The 10,000-nt window shown below is 61.6% G+C and overlaps 4 protein-coding genes across 4 annotated transcripts in view; 2 read left to right on the forward strand and 2 right to left on the reverse strand.

Moving 5' to 3' along the window:
• Window positions 1-916: 916 nt before the first annotated feature.
• ENH_00070940 (dimethyladenosine synthase, putative) lies at window positions 917-2,269 on the forward strand (the record flags this gene model as incomplete). Its single annotated transcript, XM_013582576.1, has 3 exons — window positions 917-1,248; window positions 1,539-1,584; window positions 1,689-2,269. Coding segments are annotated over 3 exons (959 nt in total), but the record flags the coding sequence as incomplete, so codon positions are not given.
• A 466-nt stretch (window positions 2,270-2,735) lies between these two features.
• On the reverse strand, window positions 2,736-3,491 carry ENH_00070950 (hypothetical protein; the record flags this gene model as incomplete). The annotated part of the gene is made up of 1 exon (XM_013582577.1): window positions 2,736-3,491. One exon carries the CDS (start codon window positions 3,489-3,491, stop codon window positions 2,736-2,738), a length of 756 nt encoding a protein of 251 aa, XP_013438031.1.
• A 653-nt stretch (window positions 3,492-4,144) lies between these two features.
• On the forward strand, window positions 4,145-5,578 carry ENH_00070960 (hypothetical protein; the record flags this gene model as incomplete). The annotated part of the gene is made up of 1 exon (XM_013582578.1): window positions 4,145-5,578. The coding sequence occupies one exon, from the start codon at window positions 4,145-4,147 to the stop codon at window positions 5,576-5,578; it is 1,434 nt and encodes a 477-aa protein (XP_013438032.1).
• A 289-nt stretch (window positions 5,579-5,867) lies between these two features.
• The window catches only part of ENH_00070970 (hypothetical protein, conserved), a gene marked incomplete at both ends in the record, with an annotated part of 5,424 nt that continues 1,291 nt past the window's right edge, over window positions 5,868-10,000 (reverse strand). Inside the window, 5 exons of the mRNA XM_013582579.1 lie at window positions 5,868-5,997; window positions 8,114-8,273; window positions 8,431-8,512; window positions 9,234-9,498; window positions 9,726-9,990. Of these exons, the coding sequence (XP_013438033.1) occupies window positions 5,868-5,997; window positions 8,114-8,273; window positions 8,431-8,512; window positions 9,234-9,498; window positions 9,726-9,990 (902 nt within the window). The remainder of the gene's footprint in view (window positions 5,998-8,113; window positions 8,274-8,430; window positions 8,513-9,233; window positions 9,499-9,725; window positions 9,991-10,000) is intronic.

Here is a 10,000-nt window from a genome sequence, read left to right on the forward strand (position 1 = left end):
TAGGGGCCCCAGGGGGGGGCCCCCAAGGGGCCCCAGGGGGGGGCCCCCAAGGGGCCCCAGAGGGGGGCCCCCAAGGGGCCCCAGGGGGGGGCCCCCTGCTTAGCGAAAAGCTGCTAAACAGCGGAAGGCCTGAGCCACTTCATTTGTTTCTGAGGGCCCGATATGCTGAAAAAAAGTGCCCTCTGCTGCCGGGGGCCCCCCTGCAGCAGCACGGGGGGCCCCAGGGGCCCCCCGCGCAGCCCAGGGGCCCCCAGGGGCCCCCCCCGGGGCACAGCCTGGGGCCAAGGAGAGAGGGGGGCCCCCCAAGGGGGCCCCCCAAGGGGGCCCCCGAGGGAGTTTCAGCTGGAGAGGAATTCGGGAAGGTCCTTTTAAACCCTTTTCTTGCTTCAGGCTGCACCCACAGACTTGACTGCGAAACTAGTGGTAAGTCCCACCAACTACGGGGCCCTTGGGGCCCCTAGGGGCCCCCCAGCAATCTACAGGGGCTTCAGGGGCCTCCAGGGGCCCCTAGGAACCTTTAGAGGCCCCAGGGGCCCCCAGGGGCCCCTGAGAACGTTTAGAGGCCCCAGGGGCCCCCAGGGGCCCCTGGGAACCTGTAGGGGCCCCAGGGGCTTCCAGGGGCCCCCAGGGGCCCCAAAGGACCTATAGGGGCCCCAGGGGCCCCCAGAGGCCCCAGGGGCGGGGGACTTTTGGGGGCCCCAAGGGGGCCCCTAAGGACCCAATGGGGGCCCCTGGAGTCACAGAGGGGCCCCCAAGCTGCTGTTAAGGGTACATCGAGGGCCCCCACGAGGGGGCCCCCTGGCTGCCGCAGCAGCTACAGTTCTGCGGCTGTAAATACCCGCTGCTGTTGGGGGCCCCTACTGCTGTTGCTGCTGCTGCTGCTGCTGCTGCTGCTGCTGCTGCTGCTGCGCCTCAGGGCCCCTTCTCGTGGCGAAGACTGCGCGGGGCTTCCATTTGGCTCGCATGCACTTCGAAGCCCACAGACTCAACAAGCTGTACCTGTGTCTTGTCCACGGCTTCGTGCAGCAGCAGCAGCAGCAGCAGCAGCAGCAGCAGCAGCAGCAGCAGCAGCAGCAGCAGCAGCAGGTTCAAGGCGCAGGCGAGCTGCTTGGCTCTGAAGCAGCCAGCCAGGGTTTGCTGCTGCTGCGGGGCCCCCAGGGCTTCTGGGGGCTCAGCGGCCCCATAGAAACCATAAAGGGGGGCCCCCCTCACAACTTGCTGTTTAGCAGCTGCAGCTCACAGGGAAAGGTAGGTCTGCTGCTGCTGCTGTTGGCTGCTGCTGCTGCTGCTGCTGCTGCTGTTGCTGTGCTGTTGGTTGCTGCTGCTGCTGTTGCTGTCTATGATGCTGCTGTTGGTGCTGCAGCCGCTGCCTCTTTCCGACTTGCTGTTCTTGGCACAACGCCAGTTGGTGCAGCAGCAGCAGCAGCTGCTGCTGCTGCTGTTGCTGCTGCTGCTGCAGCAGCAGCAGCTGCTGCTGCTGCTGTTGCTGCTGCTGCTGCTGCAGCTTCAAGAGGCTTTGCCTTTGTCTCTGCGTGCAGCCCTCCGTGACTCTCTTTCGCCCTCTTCTTTACCTGCAGCGAGACGGTGAGGCTGCAGAGCCTGTGGTGTGGCCTGCCTCCCCAAAGCAGCAGCAGCAGCAGCAGCAGCAGCAGCAGCAGCAGCAGCAGCAGCAGTGTGTGTGTCTGCAGGGCGGGCCTACAGCCTTCTTCTGGCGAAGCTGCTGAGCGGCCGCACTCACCAAATACGAGTCCATCTTGCTGCTCTCAAACACCCTATTGTTGCAGACTACAAGTACCAAACAGGTCAGCAGCAGCAGCAGCAGCAGCAGCAGCAGCAGCAGCAGCAGCAGCTGAAAAGGTTGCTGCGCAGGCGCACGTGGGGACTCTCAGTTCGCAGGGTGCTGCAGTTTCTGCTGGCGCTGCTGCTTTCAAGGCTGCTGCTGTTTCCTGTTGCTGCCGGGTCTCCAGTCTCTGCTAGTCTTGCTGCTGCTGCTGCTGCTGCTGCTGCTGCTGCTGCTGCTGCTGCAGACCCCGCTGCCTACGTGTCTGACCGCGAGTGGTGCCCCCGTCTGTTCCTGCACTGCTGCTACCTGGGTCTGGCTGGGGGCTCCTGGAAAGGGTCTGGGGGCCCCCGGGGGGCCCCCACAGGGGCCTCCAAGGGGGCCCCCAAGGGGGGCCCCACATTAGAGGGCCTCCAAGTCCCCAGCCCTCTGCCCGCAGATCTCTTGGGGGCCCTGAGGGCCCTGCAGCTGCTGGCAGTGCCTCAGTAGAGTTCGCAGCAGCAGCAGCAGCAGCAGCAGCAGCAGCAGCAGCAGCAGCAACTGCAGCAGCAGCAGCAGCAGCAGGGACTACAGCAAATTGTGAAGCCTCGAGGCAAAGAAATAGACAAAAGGGTTAACCTGAGGGCCCCCAAAGGGCCCCCAGCTGCAGGGGGGCCCCACACTGCAGCAGCAGCTACGCGAACACCGCTGCAGCAGCTGAGGGGGCCCCAAACTACTGCAGCAGGGGGGGCCCCCCACCACTGCAGCAGCTGGAGGCCCCCCAGTACTGCAGCAGCAGTGGGGGGCCCCTCACTGCAGCAGCTGGGGCCCCCCACTGTCTAGACACTGTGGGGTTTGGGGTGTCTAGACACTGTGGGGTTTGGGGTGTCTAGACACTGTGGGGTTTGGGGTGTCTAGACACTGTGGGGCCGTCACTTTGTGTCTTTTTGTTTATTTCTTTTGTCTCTTTTTGCTGCTAATGAATAATAAATACATCGCCCAGCTTTCGGGGGCCCTTAGGGGCCCCCGGGGCCCCCTGGGGGCCCCCGGGGGCCCCCGGGGGGCCCCCCGGGGGGCCCCCCGGGGGGCCCCCAGGGGCCCCCAGGGGCTGCTTTATAGGGTTCATTGTGGGGCCCTGGGGGGCCCCCAGGGCCCCCAGGCGCCTTTTGAGGGCCTCCGCTCTTCTTCTTCTTCTTTCTATTCTTCTCATTTTTGTTTTCATTTTGCCCCCTCTGTCGCGGCGCAGCAGCAGACCTTGCTGCTGCTGCTGCTGCTGCTGCTGCTGCTGCTGCTGTTGCTGCTGTTGCTGCTCGCATAGGCGGGGACGCCACAGGGCCACTGTTTGCTGCTGGGGCAGTGGCTGCTGCTGCAGCGCCTGCAGACAGCTGGAGATACCCTGCTTCTCAGGCCAACCAGATTGCTGCTGCTGCTGCAGTTGCTGCTGCAGTTGCTGCTGCTGCTGCTGCAGTTGCTGCTGCAGTTGCTGCTGCAGCTGCGCGTACGCATCGCTGCTGCAGAGGGGGGCCATGAAGAAGCTGCTGCTGGGGGCCCCCCACGCGGGGGCCCCCAGCTGCTGCCGTTTTGTCTTCCAAAGTGCTGCAGCCGTTTCAGCTGATGCTGCTGCTGCTGCTCTTTTCGCTGCTGCTGCTGCTGCTGCTGCTGCAGTCGGCTGCTGCAGCAGCAGCGCCGAAGCAGCAGCAGCAACCCGCCGCGCGCAGAGCTGAGGCAGCATCGCTCTTGCTTCGGGGGGCCCCTGCGGTGTCTGTACACCTGAGGCCCGGTGGGGCCCCTCCTCGCCTGCAGCAGCTGGGGGGCCCCTGCTGCAGCAGCAGCAGTCTTGAGAAGCAGCTGGGGGGCCCCTGCTGCAGCAGCAGCAGTCTTGAGAAGCAGCTGGGGGGCCCCTGCTGCAGCAGCAGCAAGCTTGAGAAGCTGCTGGGGGGCCCCCAGGCTGCAGGGGCCCCCCAAGGGCTGAGCAAGACTGGTATTGGGGAGGGGCCCCCAGCACAAGAGAGAGCTTGGGGGCCCCCCTGAGCTGGCAGGGGCTTTAGAGTCTGCAGCAGCAAAAGAAATAAATTTAAAACATTAAAATTGGTAATTAATTGAGGAAGCAGCAGCAGCAGCAGCAGCAGCGGCGCGTGCTGCTGCTGCGCTGCAGCAGAGCAGGGGCCCCCAGGGGCCCCCAGGCTTGGGGGGCCCCCAGCCTCGAGGGGGTCCGGGGGGCCCCCTAGTACCCAACAGGGGCCCCTCTTTTGTATATTTTCTATTTTAAAAATAAAGTGTTTACAGAAGTTTTAGTTATTTGCTGCTGCAGCAGCAAAGGAAGACAGCAGCAGCAAGGGGCCCCGGGGGCCCCCCAGCAAACCCAGAGACGCGCTAGGGCCCCAGATGCGGAAGGCAGAGGCAGCAGCAGCAGCTGCTGCTGCTCCTCTTCTCGCAGCACTGCTGCTGCTGCTGCTGCAGGCCTGCTGCGGCTGCACTGCACACCAGCAGCTGCTGCACCCCCAGGCAGCAGCAGCAGCAGCAGCAGCAGCAGCAGAACCAGCACAGCCCGCAGCGCAGGCATTCCTGCTGCGCCAGCCGCAGGGCTGCTGGCGCTTTAGCAGCAGCAGCAGCAGCAACAGCAGCAGCTGCTGCAGCAACAGCACTTTAGGGCCTCCTCGTGCTGCCTCCACTTTCACTTTGCTGCGGCCAGCTGCAGCAGCAGGGGAAGCAGCAGCTGCTGCTGCTAATGTGTTCAGCTTCTTCTCAGTGCGAAGCTGGGGCCAGGTGCCAGCAGCAGCAGCAGCAGGAACAGCAGCAGCAGCAGCAGCAGCAGGTTCTGCTGCTGGGTCGCGCCCCATTGCAGCGTGGGCAAGTCCAACGCTTCCGCCAGCAGCAGCAGCAGCAAGGACAGCAGCAGCAGCAGCTGCTGCTGCTGCTGCTGGGTATCCAGCAGGAGGTGTACCATCGATGCAAGTGCTGCAGCAGAAGCAGCAGCAGATGCAGGAGCAGCTTGAGCAGCTGCAGCAGCAGCAGCTGCGGCAGCAGCATTTCCAGGAGCAGCAGGAGATCCAGCAGCACCAGCAAAAGCTGGAGCTGCAGCAGCAGCAGCAGCAGCAGCACGAACAGCAGCAGCACGCACTGCAGCAGCAGCAGCAGCAGCAGCACGAACAGCAGCAGCCCGCACAGCAGCAGCAGCAGCAGCAGCAGCAGCAGCAGCAGCAGCATTCGCGGTGGCTTGCTGCTGGACGCAGCTTCTGCGCGGGGGCCCTCACTTTCGGCTCTGTCTTTGTGTCTCGGCTGCAGCAGCAAATTGCTTTTAATGTTTCTTTGCTGCTGCTGCGGCTCTCCGCAGCAGTGCTTTGCTCTGCTGCTGCTGGGGCCCCACACTTGCTGCGCTGCGCTGCTGCCAACCCTGCTGCTGCTGCTGCTGCTGCTGCCACCGCCGCAGCAGCAGCAGCAGCAGCAGCCGTGGCTGCGGGCTCTGCGCTCAAGAGGAAGCAGCAGGGGGGGAAAGACGCGCCTGCTGCAGCAGCAGAAACGGAAGCACAAGCAGCAGCAGCAGCAGCAGCAGCAGCAGCAGCAGCAAGCAGCACAAGTCGGCCAGCAGCAGCACTGCTGCCTGTTAGCTTCTACCCCAGGGTACAGCTGGGGGCCCCCTTTGGGGCCATTGGCTGGTGGGGAAAGGCCTGGGGGGCCCCCCAGGGGGGCCCCCCAGAGTCTTCTAAACCCAAAGCTGCTGCGCTGCAGCTGCGAGCTGAAGAGAGACTTGGGCTGCAGCTGGCAGCAGCAGCAGCTGCTGCTGTTGCTGTTTGGAGACTTGTGTCTTACTACAGGTGACTGCTGCTGCTGCTGCTGCTGCTGCTAGTGCTGCTGCTGCTGCTGCTCCTGCTGCTAACGCTGCTGCTGCTGCGAGTGCAGCAGCAAGTGCAAAGTGCTGCTGCAGGGACAGTTCTAGCCTGTGTCACCAATTTGCTGCAGCAGCAGCTCCTGTGGCTCTGTCTTTGCAGCTGCCACTACTGTTGCTGCTGCTGTTGCTGCTGCTGTTGCTGCTGCTGTTGCTGCTGCTGTTGCTGCTGTTGCTGCTACTACTGCTGCTGCTGCACGTGCCGCCGATCTGCTGCTGTTGCTACCGCGGCACCTGGCGCACCAGCCGCTGCTGCTGTTGCAGCTGCTGCTGCCGCCGCATTCGCTGCTGCAGCTCCCTTGCTGCTGCTGCTGCTGCTGCTGCTGCTGCTGCTGCTGCAGGGGCCAGGTATCTGAAAGGCAGCGGGTAGAAGCAGCACTTAAGGCTTATAAAGAAGAAGAAGAGACTTTTGTGCGTTTTGGCCATAGGGCACAAAAACCCCTTGATGGGGGCCCCCCTTCAGGGGCCCCCTTCAATTAGGGGCCCCCTTTAGGGGCCCCCTTTAATTGGGGGCCCCTTTAATTAGGGGCCCCCCTTTAACTGGGGGCCCCCCTTCGGGGGGCCCCTTTAATTAGGGGCCCCCTTCAATTAGGGGCCCCCTTTAATTGGGGGCCCCCCTTAATTAGGGGCCCCCTTCAGCTAGGGGGCCCCCTTCAGGGGCCCCCTTCAGTTAAGGGGGCCCCCGTCAGGGGCCCTGTTTAAGTAGGGGCCCCCTTCAGGGGCCCCCTCTAATAGGGGGCCCCCAATCTTTATGTAAGTTGAACCCCCCCATACCCACCAGGGGGCCCCCCGAGGTTGGCCTTGGGTGCTCAAAGGGGGCCCCTTGGGGGCCCCTAGGGGGCCCCTAGGGGGCCCCTAGGGGGCCCCCAGGGGCCCCCAGGGGGCCCCCTAGAGGTTTGTTGGGGGCCCCCAGAGAGGGGCCCCTCTGGGGTGCTTTTGTGGAGCACTTGTTGTTTCTTTCTGCATTTGTTTTCTTGTTCTTTTCTTTGGACTGATGCAATGCAAAGAGTTGTTTTTGATAGTTTGTTTTGTTGCTGCTGCTGCTGCGCTTCTTGCTACTGCTGCTGCTGCTGCTGCTGCTGCTGCTGCTGCTGCTGCTGCTGGGGGCTGGCTGCAAATAGCTGCGTCTCAGCTGGCCTGCGTTGGCACTGCTGTACATATAAGTTCATTTTTATTCTTTTCTTTTGATGTTTTTTTAATTTATTATTTCAAAGCCTAATGCTCTCCAAATCTTGGAGAAGTAAAAATTAAAATAAAAAACGAAAAAGAAATGAAAAAGAAGGAAATTTAATTGAAGAGAAATGGACTTCTTAGACACCGTAGAACACGAATTGGAAAGTGAAGTGGAGAGTCCGGGGGGTTGCTGCTGCTGTTCGGAGTTTGGAGTTTTACATTTTAAAATTATTTATTAAAAGTGGTATTTTAAAAGTAAAAAGAATTAATTTATATAACTGAGGAGCAGTGAAGTTGCTGCTGCGCTGCTTGCTGCTGCAGTGAGCTGTAGAAGAGCTGCGCGCTGAGACCCAAATGGCCAGCTGCTGCTGCTGCTGCTGCTGCTGCAGCAGCAGCAGCACTTTAGAAGTTTATTTAAAATGAAAAACTTTTAAAAGTGTTGTTGGTCGAGAAAGGAAAGCCGCGAGTTCTAGCGAATTGCGGTGTACGTACACCTCGCTGCGTGAAGATCCCGCTGCAGCACAGCAGCCCGCGAGTGTCTTCTTTGCTTCGGTGTCTGCGCTCTGCGTTTTTGTCTTTCTTTGTTTTATTTGCATTAATTAAATTAAATTAAATTAAATTAAATTAAATTCCCAAAGAATTCCTTTTCTTTCCGCCGACGCGCTGCGGTGTCCATCCTCCGCAGCGCCTCCGCCGTTCTTCGCCGCCGCTGCTGCTGCTGCTGCTGCTGCTGCTGCTGCTGCTGCTGCTGCCTTTCGCCGCTTATTTTCTTTGACTTATGCGCAACTGCATTCAATTTATTTAATTTAATTCCCTTTGAGTCCCAAAGACTCAAAAAGAGGCCCCGCCGCCCCCCCGCGGCCACTCTTCTCCGCTCGCGGGGGCCCCCGTCCATAACCCCAAAATGAGCAGCAGCTTCAGGGGGGGCCCCCGGGGGCCCCCGGGGGCCCCCGAGGAAGTGTTATTAAAGAGGGTTGGCTCAGCAAACAAAGCCGCTATCTTAAGGACTGGCGGCGGCGGTGGTTTGTGTTAACTCCGCAGTGTTTGTGCAGCTACAAAACCTCCGATGTGCATTCGCAGAAGCCCACAGAGGTAATTGCGAGGGTTTAGGGTTTAGGGTTTAGGGTTTAGGGTTTAGGGTTTAGGGTTTGGGGTTTGGGGTTTGGGGTTTGGGGTTTGGGGCTGGGGAGGGCTGGGGCTTTCGGGCTCGGGGAGGCCCCAGCGGGTTAAGGCTAACGTGAGGCTCTGCCCAACCTAAACCCTAAACCCTAAACCCTAAACCCTAAACCCTAAACCCTAAGTCTTTGGCGCTCCCGTTGGCAGCGAAGTTTTTTAAGTGTTTTCTGTCTCTACCCGCGTCTCCCGTCACTGTCAAGTTCTGCTGCTGCTGCTGCTGCTGCAGCAGCTGCTGCTGTTGCTGCTGCTGCTGCTGAAATAAGGACAGAAGCAGGCCTACTGACCTGCTGCAGCAGAGCAGCAGCAGCAGCAGCAGCAGCAGCAGCAGGCGAATCATTTGCAGCAGCATCTGTTTAGAGCTTTGTGGCGGATTTCCCCCCAAACGGCTGCGCCTTCTGCTGCTGCCGCCCCCCGCTGCTGCTGCTGCTGCTCCCACCCCCGCTGCTGCTGCTGCTGCTGCTCCCACCCCGCTGCTGCTGCTGCTGCTGCTGCTGCTGCTGCTGCTGCAGGTGCTGTACCTGCGGGACTGCAGCACGGTGAAGAGTGCGGAGGAGGAGACGCAGCGGGAAAACGCCTTCCGCGTGGACAGCAGCAGCAGAAGCTTTTTGCTGCTGGCAGATTCGCAGCAAGACAAGGAAGCTTGGATAGGCCACATTGGCCGCCAGATGGTCCGCCCTTCAGTCCTCACTGAGTACCCCGACTAGCTGCTGCTGCTGCTGCAGCAGCGGGTGCGGCGGTGGGCGCAGCGGCGGGCGCGGTGCTGCGCAGCGGAGGCTCCACTTGCTGCTGCTGCTGCTGCTGCTGCTGCTGCAAGGAGTTCGCGGGACAGACTTGCCGCCCCTTCAGGGCTGGCCTTCGCCAGCAGCAGCAGCTGCTGCAGCAGCAGCTGCTGCTGCTGCTTTGAGGCGGGACTTCAGCGGCTTCTCTCCTTCCAGCAGGAAGCAGCGCAAAGGGAGCTGCAGCAGCAACAGCAGCAGCAGCAGCAGCTGCTGCTGCTGCGCTTCTCTGGCGGGTCAGCTGCGGGTTAAACAGCCAACGCCTCGCAGCTACTGCAGCACCTGGGATCCGCAGCGCAGCAGCAGCAGCAGCAGCAGCAGCAAAAGATGAAACTTTTTGACTGAAGCTGGAGTAGCAGCAGCAGCAATTGAAGCAGCAGCTGCAGCAGCAACCACAGCAGCAGCAGCAACAGCAGCAGCAGCAGCAGCAACAGCAGCAGCAGCAGCAGCAGCAAGAGGTGACCTCGTCTATTAGCCCGAGTGCCTTCGCCTCCTCAGCATCAAGGAGGCCCCCGTCAATAACCAGCTGCCTCAGGCGTGCCTCTCGCTGCTGCTGCAGTTCCTGCTGCTGCTGCTGCTGCTGCTGCTGCTGCTGCTGCTGCTGCTGCGCTGCGGCGTTCAGCAGCAAGTGTATGTACAGCTCGCGGTCGCTGCGCGCCGCTTCCGCCCTTGCTGCAATTTCCTTGGCAGTGCCGCTGCAGCAAATGGGAGGGGCCTTGAGGCTCACCCTGCAGCAGCAGCAGCAGCAGCAGCAGCAGCAGCAGCACAGGCAGCAGCAGCGGCAGCAACGGGCACTGGATTATCTGGAAACGCAGTGGTGCCGCCGCAAGAAGCAGCAAACTGCACAAGCAGCAGCAGCAGCGAAGAATTAAAACTGCAGCAGCAGCAGCAGCAGCAGCGGAGAATAACAACTGCAGCAGCAGCAGCAGCAGCAGCAGCAGCAGCAGCAGCAGACCACGTATTGCGCGTTGCGAAACGCCTTCCTGCTGCGCCGCAGGCAAGCAGAAGAGCAGCAGGGCCCCCTGCATGCCCCAGGGCTATTGTGGTTACAGTTAGCTGCTGCTGCTGCTGCTGCTGCTGCCCGCTGCTGCTGCTGCTGCTGCTGCTGCTGCTGCCCGCTGCTGCTGCTGCTGCTGCTCGGTGCTGCAGCAGCAACGCCGCCACCGGCAGCCACTCCAAGTCCCCGCCCTGCTGCGCTCCCTGGGCATCTGTCCCATAGCCTGCAGGGGC

This window comes from Eimeria necatrix, genomic scaffold (assembly GCF_000499385.1).
Source record: "Eimeria necatrix Houghton genomic scaffold, Enh_scaff692, whole genome shotgun sequence".
Taxonomy (NCBI): domain Eukaryota; phylum Apicomplexa; class Conoidasida; order Eucoccidiorida; family Eimeriidae; genus Eimeria; species Eimeria necatrix.